Raw genomic sequence first — 18,322 nt, forward strand, 5'->3', positions numbered from 1 at the left:
AGACAGACACTCTTGTCGCAGCGTGGGCGGTGTTATGGCAAAAATTGTGTCCTGACGAATTATGTGACCATCTTGCGAGCTTCCTGTTAAAGGAATTGCCTTCCTGTTATAAAAATAATTTTGTGCATATACATTCATACTCTCACACACACACACACACGCACGCACGCACGCACGCACGCACGCACGCACACGTATACATACAGTCCTATGTATGTGCAAGTGAAGTATTTATGTGTGAATGAATGAAGTATGTATGTGTACAAGTGAAGTATTTATATATGTGCGAATGAAGTATGTATGTATGTGCGAATGAAGTATGTATGTATGTATGTACAAGTGAAGTATGTATGTATGTGCGAATTAAGTATGTATGTATGTACAAGTGAAGTATGTATGTATGTACAAGTGAAGTATTTATATATGTGCGAATGAAGTATTTATATATGTGCGAATGAAGTATGTATGTATGTATGTACAAGTGAAGTATGTATGTATGTGCGAATGAAGTATGTATGTATGTACAAGTGAAGTATGTATGTATGTACAAGTGAAGTATTTATATATGTGTGAATGAAGTATGTATGTGCGAATGAAGTATTTATATATGTGTGAATGAAGTATGTATGTATGTGCGAATGAAGTATGTATGTATGTGCAAGTGAAGTATTTATATATGTGCGAATGAAGTATGTATGTATGTGTAAATGAAATATATATGTATGTGCAAGTGAAGTACCTAAATGTATGTATGTGCAAGTGAAGTATGCATGTATGTGTATGTGAGATATGCATGTATGTGCAAGTGAAGTACCAATATATATGTATGTGCAAGAGAAGTATACATGTATGTGCGAGTTGACTATGCATTTATGGCCTAAACGGCTTCCCATACATATCGCGCCACAGAGTGCCACGCTACGAGCGTGTAGATCTGCTATTTTTGAAAAATTGTGAAAATGCGGCACAAATCTTTGAATTTATATTTAAGACTTTTTTTATTTGGACGTCAGTTAAACACTTTGACTTCTTAACACGACTTCCCCCGAGTTAATTAATTGGCGTGCGTGCGGCGTGCATGTCACAGTGCGTGTCACAGTGCGTGCGGCGTGCGTGTCACAGTGCGTGCGGCGTGCGTGTCACAGTGCGTGCGGCGTGAGTGTCACAGTGCGTGTCACAGTGCGTGTCAGTGCGTGTCAGTGCGTGCGGCATGCGTGTCACAGTGCGTGCGCCGTGCGTGTCACAGTGCGTGCGGCGTGCGTGTCACAGTGCGTGTCACAGTGCGTGCCACAGTGCGTGCGTGCGTGTCACAGTGCGTGCGGCGTGCGTGCGTGCGTGTCACAGTGCGTGCGTGCGTGCGTGTCACAGTGCGTGCGGCGTGCGTGTCACAGTGCGTGCCACAGTGCGTGCGGCGTGCGTGCGTGCGTGTCACAGTGCGTGCCACATTGCGTGCGGCGTGCGTGTCACAGTGCGTGCGGCGTGCGTGTCACAGTGCGTGCGGCGTGCGTGTCACAGTGCGTGTCACAGTGCGTGCGGCGTGCGTGTCACAGTGCGTGCGTGTCACAGTGCGTGCGGCATGCGTGTCAGTGCGTGCGGCGTGCGTGTCACAGTGCGTGCGGCGTGCGTGTCACAGTGCGTGCGGTGTGCGTGTCACAGTGCGTGCGGCGTGCGTGTCACAGTGCGTGTCACAGTGCGTGCCACAGTGCGTGCGGCGTGCGTGTCACAGTGCGTGCGGCGTGCGTGTCACAGTGCGTGCGGCATGCGTGTCACAGTGCGTGCGGCGTGCGTGTCAGTGCGTGCGGCGTGCGTGTCACAGTGCGTGTCACAGTGCGTGCGGCGTGCGTGTCACAGTGCGTGCGGCGTGCGTGTCACAGTGCGTGTCACAGTGCGTGCGGCGTGCGTGTCACAGTGCGTGTCACAGTGCGTGCGGCGTGCGTGTCAGTGCGTGCGGCATGCGTGTCACAGTGCGTGCGGCGTGCGTGTCACAGTGCGTGCGGCGTGCGTGTCACAGTGCGTGCGGCGTGCGTGTCACAGTGCGTGTCACAGTGCGTGCGTGCGTGCGTGCTTGCGTGCGTGCGTGTCACAGTGCGTGCGTGTCACAGTGCGTGTCAGTGCGTGTCACAGTGCGTGCGTGCGTGTCACAGTGCGTGCGGCGTGCGTGTCACAGTGCGTGTCACAGTGCATGTCACAGTGCGTGTCACAGTGCGTGTCACAGTGCGTGAAAGAAAAACATTTTGGAGGTAAATGTGTGCAGTTCACTTTCTGTACTGAGATCTCAGACAGTGTTTTTTGACAGTATTGTATTAACCCATTCTGGACGGGAACCCCTTTTGGTGTTTTAACTAAGCATTATGTTATACTTTAGCTATTGAAAAATAGCAGATCTACAAGCTCATATCGCGCCACAGAGTGCCACGCTACGAGCGTGTAGATCTGCTATTTTTGAAAAATTGTGAAAATGCGGCACAAATCTTTGAATATATATTTAAGACTTTTTTTATTTGGACGTCAGTTAAACACTTTGACTTCTTAACACGACTTCCCCCGAGTTAATTAATTGGCGTGCGTGCATGTCACAGTGCGTGTCACAGTGCGTGCGGCGTGCGTGTCACAGTGCGCGCGGCGTGCGTGTCACAGTGCGTGCGGCGTGCGTGTCACAGTGCGTGCGGCGTGCGTGTCACAGTGCGTGCGGCGTGAGTGTCACAGTGCGTGCGGCGTGCGTGTCACAGTGCGTGTGTGCGTGCGTGCGTGTCACAGTGCGTGCGGCGTGCCACAGTGCGTGCGTGCGGTGTGCGTGCGTGCGTGTCACAGTGCGTGCCACAGTGCGTGCGGCGTGCGTGCGTGCGTGTCACAGTGCGTGCGTGTCACAGTGCGTGCGGCGTGCGTGTCACAGTGCGTGCCACAGTGCGTGCGGCGTCACAGTGCGTGCCACAGTGCGTGCGGCGTGCGTGCGTGTCACAGTGCGTGCCACAGTGCGTGCGGCGTGCGTGTCACAGTGCGTGCGGCGTGCGTGTCACAGTGCGTGTCACAGTGCGTGCGGCGTGCGTGTCACAGTGCGTGCGGCGTGCGTGTCACAGTGCGTGCGGCGTGCGTGTCACAGTGCGTGCGGCGTGCGTGTCACAGTGCGTGCGGCATGCGTGTCACAGTGCGTGCGGCGTGCGTGTCACAGTGCGTGTCACAGTGCGTGCGGCGTGCGTGTCACAGTGCGTGTCACAGTGCGTGTCACAGTGCGTGCGGCGTGCGTGTCACAGTGCGTGCGGCATGCGTGTCACAGTGCGTGCGGCGTGCGTGTCACAGTGCGTGCGGCGTGCGTGTCACAGTGCGTGCGGCGTGCGTGTCACAGTGCGTGTCAGTGCGTGCGGCGTGCGTGTCAGTGCGTGCGTGCGTGTTCACTTTCACTTTCTGTACTGAGATCTCAGACAGTATTGTATTAACCCATTCTGGACGGGAACCCCTTTTGGTGTTTTAACTAAGCATTATGTTATACTTTAGCTATTGAAAAATAGCAGATCTACAAGCTCATAGCACGCCACAGAGTGCCACGCTACGAGTTCCCCCGAGTTAATTAATTGTAGAACAGCTTCCCTGCGAGTTAATATATATATATATATATATATATATATATATATATATATATATATATATATATCACATGCTATATTTGTGTCTCATTTTACTTCAGTCATGCTAGTGTTAAAGGACCACTTCACCACTTTTCAACTTCTCTTCCTATAATTGGTCCTAACTAATGTTCATGATAAAATACCACCATTTTTTCCTACTCAGTCTGTGTCTCATAGGAAGGCTGTGGGCAGTTCAGAAACCTGTCCACCAGTGACATCATCGATGGTGAAAAGTTGCAATGCAAAAGTTGAAGCCATCGTTCTCACGATAATAATAATCTAAATATATTTTAAAACAAATCTTGTTTAAAAAAAAAATCTGCCTAATGATGATGTCACTGGTGGACGGGTGTCCGAACTGCCCAAAGCCCTCCTATGAGACACAGACTGAGTAGGAGAAAATGGTGGTGTTTTATCATGAACATTAGTGAGGACCAATTTTATGAAGAGATGTTGAAAAGTGGTGAAGTGGTCCTTTAAGTCATACGGGCAATCCACCGGACAGAATGGGATCCGAGGCGCGTTTTGATGACGTCATCGCGTCGCGCCGGCGTCGTGCAAAGGCTTATGGGAAATTGAGTCCCTATTGTTTACAATGTGGTGAATCTGCCGGAGGAACAAGCCGCGCGCTGCCCGGTCTGTTGTCGTTATACCGCCGCTGTGGAATACTTTCACAGATTACACCGTTTTAAAGTGGATTTACATGATAAGGTTTTAATTAAAGCATTTTGTGCACAATGTAAACACAACAAGCACTGGTTACATGTTATTGAAGATATGAGTAAATAATAAACATGAAAGGTTCAACATAACAGTGAAATTACATTTTATAGTTAAAATACAATGATTTACAAAACCCCTAAATTTGAGTAAATGTTCAATTTGTCCATTATCAATAAAACTATATCCATGTTTAAATGTTATCTCATCCATTATGAATAAAACTACAATTTTCATGTTTAAATGTTCTCTCATCCATTATCAATAAAACTACAATATCCATGTTTAAATGTTCTCTACATCCTGACAGAAACTTGGAATTGAGTTACATTTACTTTGACTCGGTTTTAATAATAATAATAATGGATTTTATTTATAATCTCAAAGTGCTACAGTGAGCAAATGCAAAATAATACAAATAAAAACATAAGAAGCATTAAAACCATCTAAGAAAAGGGAACACATTTAAAACAAAAAGGGCAAGATATAAAAACGCTTTGTTAAAAAGGAAAGTCTTAAGTCCTCTCTTAAATGAGTCAACCCTCTGTGGGGCTCTCATTGGGTGGGGAGGGGGTCCCACAGTTCAACCCTCTGTGGGGCTCTCATTGGGCGGGGAGGGGGTTCCACAGTTCAACCCTCTGTGGGGCTCTCATTGGGCGGGGAGGGGGTTCCACAGTTCAACCCTCTGTGGGGCTCTCATTGGGCGGGGAGGGGGTTCCACAGTTCAACCCTCTGTGAGGCTCTCATTGGGCGGGGAGGGAGTTCCACAGTTCAACCCTCTGTGGGGCTCTCATTGGGCGGGGAGGGGGTTCCACAGTTCAACCCTCTGTGAGGCTCTCATTGGGCGGGGAGGGGGTTCCACAGTTCAACCCTCTGTGGGGCTCTCATTGGGCGGGGAGGGGGTTCCACAGTTCAACCCTCTGTGGGGCTCTCAGGCAGGGAGCCAGTGGAGTGATGAGCGGTTATGGCATTGTGAGCTTGTAGATCTGCATTTTTCACAATAATTGCCTCTTTCTTTGAGGTCTTTAAAAGCTGGTTGGGAACCACTGTGCTACTTTTACATGTCAACGACCCCAGATGACCCTAACAGTGACCCCAAATGACCCTAAAGGTGGCCTTACACTAGCCGATAATCGGGCATTTGAAATCTGACAGCACCACACACTACAGGATAATCGGAGCGGGGCCGAGCAAATATCAAACATGCTTGATGTTGATCGGGCCGATCCCGATCGCGCGCGGGGGGTTCCCGATTGAGTCGGGCACCCCCCGAGCGTCAAAAATGCCCGATTATCGGCTAGTGTAAGGCCACCTTAACAGTGACCCCAAATGACCCTAACAGTGACCCCAAATAACCCTAACAGTGACCCCAAATGACCCTAACGGTGACCCCAGATGACCCCCCTCTGTAAGCACCCCCCCCCACCACACCTGTTCCTGATTATTACATTATAATATAACACACTGTCTGTCTGTCCTCACAGCCTGTCTGTCTGTCCTCACAGACTGTCTGTCCGTCCTCACAGCCTGTCTGTCTGTCCTCACAGACTGTCTGTCCTCACAGCATGTCTGTCCTCACAGCATGTCTGTCTGTCTGTCTGTCCTCACAGCCTGTCTGTCTGTCCTCACAGACTGTCTGTCCTCACACAGAGACACAGAGGAGTCAGCGTTAACAAAGAACCCAGCGTATAGAGGTTCAGTGAACGTGGCCTGGAAGGTGTACAGGTGAGTCAGAGTGTCCTCTAACACTCTGTAGAAGGACAGAGTCCCAGCGGGACGGTCCAGATACACTGCTACTCTGGTGGAGCCAGAGGGTTCGATCGGAAGGAGAGTCTCCTTACTATTGTGTAGGACATAGTAATAGTTACCATGGTGACCATCACTACAGTACAGACTACAGGACTGTTTATAGTATCCAAGCCAACAGTCCCTTTCCTTTCCTTTCCTACTGATGTCTCTGTCAGTCACTCCTATCCGAACCGTTCCACTGAACTCCATCTCACTGTAGCAGCGTTCATCTAGACTATCTGAACTCAGAACCTGAGACCAGAACCCAAACCTGTCAGGATGATCAGGATATGAATGATCCTGACCATCGTTTGTCACCTTCCTGTTGTTCTCAGACAGAGAGAGTTTTCTGTTTGCTGTGTTTGTGTCCAGAGTGAGACGCTGGAAATCTGATGAGAAAACAACACAGTACACATTAAATACACACACACACACACACACACACACACACACACACACACACACACACACACACACACACACACACACACACACACACACACACACACACACACACACACACACACACACACACACACACACACACACACACACACACACTACAGTCCATGGACTACAGTATATACGTTGGCTATTTAACAAATAGCAGATCTACAAGCTCACAGCACATCACTGCGCGCTGCGAACTTGTACATCTGATATAGAAAGTTTGTGTGTGTGTGTGTGTGCGGTGTAGAGGGAAACAGAGCCCTGAGGAACTTCAAATCAGTTCCACAACATGTTGCAACGCAACACGTTGTGAGCTTGAAGATCTGATATTTTCAGCAGATTTGGTGTAGAGAGAAAAGGAGGGTCCGAGGATAGATCCCTGAGGGACCCCAGTGAGACAGACAGACAGACAGACAGACAGACAGACAGACAGACAGACAGACAGACAGACAGACAGACAGACTCACAGCGTTGAGGTTTAGTCCAGTGTTCTCCTCCATGATTCACACTGTAGGAAGTAGAACAACAATGAATCAAGTCAAAACCTCTGCTGCTTAATGTCTCACATCGGCCTATTTTAGTCGCACCAAATATTTACTAAACACATTTTGTCATCATTCTCCCAAAGACTCTGTCCAAACATCACACACATTGGTACCATATCTCTACGGTCATGTGATTAAGACTCTGTCCAAACATCACACACATTGGTACCATATCTCTATGGTCATGTGATTAAGACTCTGTCCAAACATCACACACATTGGTACCATATCTCTACGGTCATGTGATTAAGACTCTGTCCAAACATCACACACATTGGTACCATATCTCTACGGTCATGTGATTAGGACTCTGTCCAAACATCACACACATTGGTACCATATCTCTATGGTCATGTGATTAAGACACATCTCTCAGATTTGGATTAGATTTCAACAAAATGTTTCAAATCATGAACGATAATAAGCTGCCCGTCCTGGCGTATGTATAAATTATGCATCTTTACACAGATTGTGCATTACATTCACCCATTCACACACATTCATACACACACATTCACACACATATTCATACACAAACATTCACACACACATTCACACACCTTTACATAGATTGTGCATTACATTCACCCATTCACACACACATTCACACACCATTACATAGATTGTGCATTACATTCACCCATTCACACATTCACACACCTTTACATAGATTGTGCACTACATTCACCCATTCACACACACACATTCATACACCTTTACATAGATTGTGCATTACATTCACCCATTCACACACACATTCACACACCTTTACATAGAGTGTGCATTACATTCACCCATTCACACACCTTTACATAGATTGTGCATTACATTCACCCATTCACATTCACACACCTTTACATAGTGTGCATTACATTCACCCATTCACACACATTCACACACCTTTACATAGATTGTGCATTACATTCACCCATTCACATTCACACACCTTTACATAGATTGTGCATTACATTCACCCATTCACACACACATTCACACACCTTTACATAGATTGTGCATTACATTCACCCATTCACACACACATTCACACACCTTTACATAGATTGTGCATTACATTCACCCATTCACACACACACATTCACACACCTTTACATAGATTGTGCATTACATTCACCCATTCACACACACACATTCACACACCTTTACATAGATTGTGCACTACATTCACCCATTCACACACACACACATTCATACACCTTTACATAGATTGTGCATTACATTCACCCATTCACACACACATTCACACACCTTTACATAGAGTGTGCATTACATTCACCCATTCACACACACATTCACACACCTTTACATAGATTGTGCATTACATTCACCCATTCACATTCACACACCTTTACATAGAGTGTGCATTACATTCACCCATTCACACACACATTCACACACCTTTACATAGATTGTGCATTACATTCACCCATTCACATTCACACACCTTTACATAGATTGTGCATTACATTCACCCATTCACATTCACACACCTTTACATAGATTGTGCATTACATTCACCCATTCACACACCTTTACATAGAGTGTGCATTACATTCACCCATTCACACACACATTCACACACCTTTACATAGATTGTGCATTACATTCACCCATTCACACACACATTCACACACCTTTACATAGAGTGTGCATTACATTCACCCATACATTCACACAGATTGTGCATTACATTCACCCATTCACACACACATTCACACACCTTTACATAGATTGTGCATTACATTCACCCATTCACACACATTCACACACCTTTACATAGATTGTGCATTACATTCACCCATTCACACACACATTCACACACCTTTACATAGATTGTGCATTACATTCACCCATTCACACACACTTACATAGATTGTGCATTACATTCACCCATTCACACACACATTCACACACCTTTACATAGATTGTGCATTACATTCACCCATTCACACACCGATGGTGGAGGAAACCATGCAAGGCACCAACCTGCACATCAGGAGCAATCAGGGGTTCAGAGTCTTGCTCAAGGACACCTTGACACTAACTCTTAACACTAACTCACTAACACTTAAGCCCGGGATCGAACCGGGAACATCACAGTTCCCATCCGGCCACTCTACCGCTGATCCACTGCCACCCCTGTTTAAACAGTCTTTCTCTGAGTTAGATTATAGATTATGATGTCATTTATAAGAACACTGATACTTCTATCTGGACTTTATGGGTCCGCCTGGCCAGTTAAACATTCTACACTGTACTGACCAACATGGACACAGTCCTATAGTCTACTGACCAACATGGACACAGTCCTATAGTCTACTGACCAACATGGACACAGTCCTATAGTCTACTGACCACCATGGACACAGTCCTATAGTCTACTGACCACCATGGACACAGTCCTATAGTCTACTGACCAACATGGACACAGTCCTATAGTCTACTGACCACCATGGACACAGTCATATAGTCTACTGACCACCATGGACACAGTCCTATAGTCTACTGACCACCATGGACACAGTCCTATAGTCTACTGACCACCATGGACACAGTCCTATAGTCTACTGACCAACATGGACACAGTCCTATAGTCTACTGACCAACATGGACACAGTCCTATAGTCTACTGACCACCATGGACACAGTCCTATAGTCTACTGACCAACATGGACACAGTCCTATAGTCTACTGACCAACATGGACACAGTCCTATAGTCTACTGACCAACATGGACACAGTCCTATAGTCTACTGACCACCATGGACACAGTCCTATAGTCTACTGACCAATATGGACACAGTCCTATAGTCTACTGACCAACATGGACACAGTCCTATAGTCTACTGACCACCATGGACACAGTCCTATAGTCTACTGACCACCATGGACACAGTCCTATAGTCTACTGACCACCATGGACACAGTCCTATAGTCTACTGACCACCATGGACACAGTCCTATAGTCTACTGACCACCATGGACACAGTCCTATAGTCTACTGACCAACATGGACACAGTCCTATAGTCTACTGACCAACATGGACACAGTCCTATAGTCTACTGACCAACATGGACACAGTCCTATAGTCTACTGACCAACATGGACACAGTCCTATAGTCTACTGACCAACATGGACACAGTCCTATAGTCTACTGACCAACATGGACACAGTCCTATAGTTGACTCACTTGACAGTCTCCAGGGCAGCAGACAGCTCCTTCAGAGCAGAGTCTCCTAAGTGGCTGAAGTTCAAGTCCAGCTGTTTCAGCTGGGAGGAGGGGTTGGAGGTCACAGCTGAAGCCAGAGAAGAACAGCCTTCCTCTGTGACTCCACAGCCTGACAACCTGCAGAGAAATACACATTTAACAAAGTGCTGTTGATGTTCGAGTAGAGATCCACACAGAGAGAACACACATTATTTTATGGAATTAGAACAGTATCAAAAGTGTCACGGTAAATCTTACATATTTGTAACTTACAAGTTCAGATTTGCAACTCACGTGAGTGAACTCACAGGTTCACATTTGTGTTTTGTATCCACAAGTTCAGATTTGTGTTTTGTATCTGTATGCATCTGTGTTTTGTATCCGTGTTTCGCATCTGTGTTTTGTATTTGTGTTTTGTATTTGTGTTTTGTATCTGTAATTTGCATCTGTGTTTTGTATCCGTGTTTCGCATCTGTGTTTTGTATTTGTGTTTTGTATTTGTGTTTTGTATCTGTAATTTGCATCTGTGTTTTGTATCCGTGTTTCGCATCTGTGTTTGAAACACAAATACAAAACACAGTTGTGAAACACAGATACAAAACACAGATGCAAATTACAGATACAAAACACAAATACAAAACACAGATGCGAAACACGGATACAAAACACAAAACACAAATCTGAACTTGTGGATACAAAACACAAATGTGAACCTGTGAGTTCACTCACGTGAGTTGCAAATCTGAACTTGTGAGTTACAAATCTGTGAGACCTTTGAGACTGTGCTAAAACTCTGCTGCTCTACTTTTGAGACTCTTCTGACATTGGGCGTTAACAAATGTCATCATTGGCTGAGGGAATCTGTCAATCATTCTGATTGACAGATTCCTCGGCCAATCAGATCGGTCCGCCTTCAGCCAATCCTATGGCTCTAACACCCTGGGGGCACGCTGGTCCATAGCTCTAATGCCCTATGGTAGGGGGCACGCTGGTCCATAGCTCTAACGCCCTATGGCGGGGGGCACGCTGATCCATAGCTCTAATGCCCTATGGTGGGGGCACGCTGGTACATAGCCCTAACGCCCTATGGCGGGGGGCACGCTGGTCCATAGCTCTAATGCCCTATGGTGGGGGGCACGCTGGTACATAGGCCTAACGCCCTATGGCGGGGGGCACGCTGGTCCATAGCTCTAATGCCCTATGGCGGGGGGCACGCTGGTCCATAGCTCTAATGCCCTATGACGGGGGCACGCTGGTCCATAGCTCTAATGCCCTATGGCGGGGGGCACGCTGGTCCATAGCTCTAATGCCCTCTGGTGGGGGGCACGCTGGTCCATAGCCCTAACGCCCTATGGCGGGGGGCACGCTGGTCCATAGCTCTAACGCCTGGGGGGCACGCTGGTCCATAGCTCTAACGCCCTATGGCGGGGGCACGCTGGTCCATAGCTCTAATGCCCTATGGCGGGGGGCACGCTGGTCCATAGCTCTAATGCCCAATGGCGGGGGCACGCTGTTCCTTAGCTCTAATGCCCTATGGCGGGGGCACGCTGGTCCATAGCTCTAATGCCCTATGGCGGGGGGCACGCTGGTCCATAGCTCTAACGCCCGGGGGGCACGCTGGTCCATAGCTCTAATGGACCAGCCATAGGGCGTTAGAGCTATGGACCAGCGTGCCCCCCGCCATAGGATGTTAGAGCTATGGACCAGCGTGCCCCCCGCCATAGGGCGTTAGGGCTATGGACCAGCGTGCCCCCGCCATAGGGCATTAGAGCTATGGGCCAGCGTGCCCCCCGCCATTGGGCATTAGAGCTATGGATCAGCGTGCCCCCCGCCATAGGGCATTAGAGCTATGGACCAGCGTGCCCCCCACCATAGGGCATTAGAGCTATGGACCAGCGTGCCCCCAGGGCGTTAGAGCCATAGGATTGGCTGAAGGCGGACCGATCTGATTGGCCGAGGAATCTGTCAATCAGAATGATTGACAGATTCCCTCAGCCAATGATGACATTTGTTAACGCCCAATGTCAGAAGAGTCTCAAAAGTAGAGGAGCAGAGTTTTAGCACAGTCTCAAAGGTCTCACAGATTTGTAACTCACAAGTTCAGATTTGAAACTCACGTGAGTGAACTCACAGGTTCACATTTGTGTTTTGTATCCACAAGTTCAGATTTGTGTTTTGTGTTTTGTATCCGTGTTTCGCATCTGTGTTTTGTATTTGTGTTTTGTATCTGTAATTTGCATCTGTGTTTTGTATCTGTGTTTTGTATTTGTGTTTCAAACACAGATACAAAACACAGATGCAAATTACAGATACAAAACACAAATACAAAACACAGATGCGAAACACGGATACAAAACACAGATGCGAAATACAGATACAAAACACAAATCTGAACTTGTGGATACAAAACACAAATGTGAACCTGTGAGTTCACTCACGTGAGTTGCAAATCTGAACTTGTGAGTTACAAATATGTAAGATTTACCGTGACACTTTTGATACTGTTCTGATTCCATATTATTTACCCCAGGATCTGCAGTCCACACTGTGGACTCTTCAGTAACGCAGAGAGCTGGAGCAGTTGTGATTCCTGCAGGCAGATGAAACTGAGGTCCAATTCTCTCAGATGGAGAAGATTAGAGCTGAGAGCTGAGAGCAGAACTTCAAATCCTGTCTGTGTGAAGGTACAGCCAGCAAGTCTGTAATTACACATGAAATATCTGGACTGAATAACAGTTTTGGAGTAAAGACCCCAAGAGATGGAAATAAAATCTGTGCGTGTGTGTGCGTGTGCGTGCGTGCGTGTCAACATCGCTCTACATACTGTAATCACTGTGCCTCATTAGTTCACATATTGTAGTTACTGTACAGTAGCATTGATAATGATAATCCCCTAGCAGCCATGATGGATCACATATTGTAGTTACTGTACCGTAGCATTGATAATGATAATCCCCTAGCAGCCATGATGGATCACATATTGTAGTTACTGTACCGTAGCATTGATAATGATAATCCCCTAGCAGCCATGATGGATCACATATTGTAGTTACTGTACCGTAGCATTGATAATGATAATCCCCTAGCAGGCATGATGGATCACATAATTGTGATTGAATAACTGACCTCCTTATTTTTGATGCAGCATAATGTGGTTGGATCATCCATTCATATAAGTCATAGTCTAGCATATTTACTATATCACAGCCTTGGTTTAAAGACATGTATACTATACTTACACCTCCTTTTATGATGATCTCCTGTTTATGGTTATATACAAGTGCATATGTTGTACATCTCTAAATGTTCCGATGAATTGAACAAGGTGGACCCTCTTGTAAACAAGTGTAATGCTTGTGGTGTCGTCCACTCACAGTTAACAGTCTTTGTATATTTGAGTTGTGCTTGAAATGTACTGTAATTCTGCAAACTGTTAATAAATACTTAATCAATCAATCAATCAACCAATCAACCAATCACTGTATCACAGAGCCTTGGTTTAGAAAGACACACATTTGTATAGCGGCATTTTAATTACGGTCTGATAAGCATGAATGTCACATGAGATTGGATCTATAGACCAGGGTTCCCCAATTAATGTTCCTCAAGGGCCATATTTTGACTAGGGAATCATTAATTAATTTAAAATGGTTCTCAACCAGTGGTCCGGGGACCACCAGTGGTCCTTGAGGGGGTGCCCAGTTTGACATGCATAGGCTACTGACCCCCATTTAATGCCATTTATATCTGGGACACCCCCCCAAAACAAAACAAAAACATTTTTTTTTAAATTCTTCCAGGGGCCACAAGGGCCGCAAATGGCCCGCGGGCCGCCTATTGGGGAACCCTGCTATAGAACCTCATGGAGGGGTAATGTCACAGTACATGGGTCTATAACTCTGAGATGGAATGGAACCAATTTGGTTCCATTTGTACACTCTGAGAGTTAAATTAACATTGATTTTTACAATATAAATTGGGGGGTCCCAGAGATAGAAAAGCCATTAAATGGGGGGTCCGTAGACTAATGCATGCATGTCAACCTGGGGGTCCTTGAAATGAAACGGGTTGAGAATCATTGCTAGAGCCGTGAAGATCTTCTCTCATGGGGGGTCCCTGGCGTATCTTTTCTAACGGGGGTCCGCAGGGCTAATTAGTGTCAATTTGGGGGTCCTTGACATGAAAAGGACCTGCTATAGCCTATACTATATACATAGGATACTTGAAATGTTCCAATATTTTTACTTCTACTTTTGCATCTCAAAAGGCAAATATTGTATAGGCTAATACTTTTATTACTCCACTACAATTCATTTGAAAACGTACTTTGTAGATTTTGATTATTACTACACACGCCTTGTGACCGAGCTTGTAGATCTGCTATTTTCAAAGGACGTTTGAATGTCATCTTTCTGCCCAAATGAGCACATTTGCTTCAAATAATAATAAATCGTATTTTAGTGCCAATACTTTTGAAACTTTTACTCAAGTGAATTCTGAACACCGTTCCTGTACTTTACTGTACTACTACAATAGGTACTTATGAATACTTTTACTTCAGTAAATCATGTGAGTGAGTACTTAGTACTCCTTAACCCGTTCAGGGCGGGAACGCCTTTTGGTGTTTTATGCATTACGTTATACTATTGAAAAATAGCAGATCTACAAGCTCGTAGCGCGGCACTCGGTGCCGCGCTACGAGCTTGTAGATCTGCTATTTTTGAAAAATCGTGAAATGTGATGCAAGTCTTTGATTATATATTCTTTCAGAGCGAACGTTTTTAACTCATATCTTTGCTTCTGGGGGGGTCCCTGGAACAACATATTTTCAGATGGGGGTCGGCGGCCAATTACAGATAATTCTGGGGGTCCTTGACATGAAATAATTTGAGAAACCACTGACATAGAAACATGGGTTTTTTCCAGAAAACTGAAATTGTTGATTTAGAAGACATTATTTTGCATATTTTGCAGAATCATACATGGGCAACTGGCGGCCCGGGCCCCCACCTTCACTTAATGCGGCCCACAGGTTATATCTGAAATTCTGAATACTGAACTATGTTATTGATTTCTTGCAATTCCAAACATGCAAACATGACCCGCTTTAATTATTTTAATTACTTGAATTAGTCTATATTAGTATTCCAATTCAAATATAGCAGAAACATATTCAGGATTTAAATGAAAATATAGCAATGAGCAATGAGCTTGTAGATCGGCTATTATTTTGGTACGACAGTAATATGCAATCTGCATGGCCCTCTGGAGTGAGTGTGGAACTATAGTGGCCCTCTGGAGTGAGTGTGGAACTATAGTGGCCCTCTGGAGTGAGTGTGGAACTATAGTGGCCCTCTGGAGTGAGTGTGGAACTATAGTGGCCCTCTGGAGTGAGTGTGGAACTATAGTGGCCCTCTGGAGTGAGTGTGGAACTATAGTGGCCCTCTGGAGTGAGTGTGGAACTATAGTGGTCCTCTGGAGTGAGTGTGGAACTATAGTGGCCCTCTGGAGTGAGTGTGGAACTATAGTGGCTCCTCTGGAGTGAGTGTGGAACTATAGTGGCCCTCTGGAGTGAGTGTGGAACTATAGTGGCCCTCTGGAGTGAGTGTGGAACTATAGTGGCCCTCTGGAGTGAGTGTGGAACTATAGTGGCCCCTCTGGAGTGAGTGTGGAACTATAGTGGCTCCTCTGGAGTGAGTGTGGAACTATAGTGGCCCTCTGGAGTGAGTGTGGAACTATAGTGGCCCTCTGGAGTGAGTGTGGAACTATAGTGGCCCTCTGGAGTGAGTGTGGAACTATAGTGGCCCTCTGGAGTGAGTGTGGAACTATAGTGGCCCTCTGGAGTGAGTGTGGAACTATAGTGGCCCTCTGGAGTGAGTGTGGAACTATAGTGGCCCTCTGGAGTGAGTGTGGAACTATAGTGGCCCTCTGGAGTGAGTGTGGAACTATAGTGGCCCTCTGGAGTGAGTGTGGAACTATAGTGGCCCTCTGGAGTGAGTGTGGAACTATAGTGGCTCTCTGGAGTGAGTGTGTAACTATAGTGGCCCTCTGGAGTGAGTGTGGAACTATAGTGGCCCTCTGGAGTGAGTGTGGAACTATAGTGGCTCCTCTGGAGTGAGTGTGGAACTATAGTGGCCCTCTGGAGTGAGTGTGGAACTATAGTGGCCCTCTGGAGTGAGTGTGGAACTATAGTGGCCCTTTGCAGTGAGTGTGGAACTATAGTGGCCCTTTGCAGTGAGTGTGGAACTACAGTGGCCCTCTGGAGTGAGTGTGGAACTATAGTGGCTCCTCTGGAGTGAGTGTGGAACTATAGTGGCTCCTCTGGAGTGAGTGTGGAACTATAGTGGCCCTCTGGAGTGAGTGTGGAACTATAGTGGCTCCTCTGGAGTGAGTGTGGAACTATAGTGGCCCTCTGGAGTGAGTGTGGAACTATAGTGGCTCCTCTGGAGTGAGTGTGGAACTATAGTGGCCCTCTGGAGTGAGTGTGGAACTATAGTGGCCCTCTGGAGTGAGTGTGGAACTATAGTGGCTCCTCTCTATCATCAAAGTTGCCCTGCCCTGTGTTAAACGATGGTATAATCCTCCTCATGCTACATCACATGAGAACAGTGTGACTGAAATTATAATCCCTACAAACATCTATAAAGTCCAGTCACTCAACTCACTGCTTCCGTCACACGATAAACCGCGTCAATGTTTTGCTGGACATAACATTAACATTCCACACCATGTGCATGACCCAGCACGCACACACGCACGCACGGACGCACGCACGCACGCACGCACGCACACTCTCTCTTTCTCTGAATGGTGGTTGCATGGTGGTATGTATATAATATATATAATATATTCATGTTATGGAAAAGAAAGCAACTTTAAACCGTACGGTCTATCCCATTTTGGGCGGGAACCCCTTTTGGTGTTTTGACTATTGAAAAAAAGCAGATCTACAAGCTCATAGCGCAGCAGAGAGTGCCGCGCTATGAGCTTGTAGGTCTGCTATTTTTGAGAAATCGTGAAAATGTGTCTCAAATCTTTGAATATATATTATTACAGACTTACAGAGTGAACATTTTAACTCAAATCTTGTAGTCTAAAAAGAAAATTGTAGTCAGTAATGTAATCCGAGTACCACAATTTAAAAGTAGTGGGTTACTTTCAGTTACTTTTGGATTACTTTTAAGCAAAACTCTATCTAATTAGATAAAACATGTTTTACCATTGATAACCAGACAAGAATGTTTGAGCCTATGCAATTAAGAAAAGGACAACAGAAATATGGTTAAATCAGTGGTTCTCAACCTTTTTACAACAAGCAGAACCTCCTCATAAAATATTTGGCTCTCAAGTTCCAACCTTATTATGATTCATGTTAAAATACAGTCCTATTCGGCTAGGCAAGGCACGTGTTCACACAAAAGGCTTATTCATTCCAAATCATAATAATATATACAAATATAAAGAATATAGGCCCTAGCCAAAGTCATGCTGTAGGGCACTGTAGACTACAAAATGATATTGATTAAAAAGAAAGAAGGAAAACACTAGCACTTTAACACTAAGTTGTCACACACACACACACACACACACACACACACACACACACACACACACACACACACACACACACACACACACACACACACACACACACACACACACACACACACACACACACACACACACACACACACACACACACACACACACACACACACCTTTCTAGCACAACGTTACGGAGCTGATGAGTTTCATACTGTTCGCGCATTGCAAAGCATCTCTATCTATTGGTCACAGCTGAAATTAATCGCAGATTTAATTACAACTGATTCAACTGAAACTCTTTGGATTTGTATCCCGTTTGAACATACCACCACCACCACCACACTGTGAAGCTGTTGAGGGCTGATTACACCCCGCTGCATGTTATTATTATGTCCATATAGAGTTATGGTTTTTAGCGAGCCT

The 18,322-nt window shown here is 45.8% G+C and overlaps 1 protein-coding gene across 1 annotated transcript in view; it reads right to left on the reverse strand.

Annotated features, from left to right (window-relative positions):
- Positions 1–4,317: 4,317 nt before the first annotated feature.
- LOC306916729 (uncharacterized protein) overlaps positions 4,318–18,322 on the reverse strand; it is a 52,480-nt gene continuing 38,475 nt past the window's right edge. The window contains exons 16-20 of the mRNA XM_079494747.1: positions 12,880–13,053; positions 10,337–10,492; positions 7,049–7,089; positions 5,690–6,520; positions 4,318–5,459 (exon numbers count right to left, since the gene is read on the reverse strand). Of these exons, the coding sequence (XP_079350873.1) occupies positions 5,919–6,520; positions 7,049–7,089; positions 10,337–10,492; positions 12,880–13,053 (973 nt within the window). The 3' untranslated portion in view covers positions 4,318–5,459; positions 5,690–5,918. The remainder of the gene's footprint in view (positions 5,460–5,689; positions 6,521–7,048; positions 7,090–10,336; positions 10,493–12,879; positions 13,054–18,322) is intronic.

Source organism: Electrona antarctica, assembly GCF_951216825.1.
Source record: "Electrona antarctica genome assembly, chromosome: 23".
Lineage (NCBI taxonomy): Eukaryota > Metazoa > Chordata > Actinopteri > Myctophiformes > Myctophidae > Electrona > Electrona antarctica.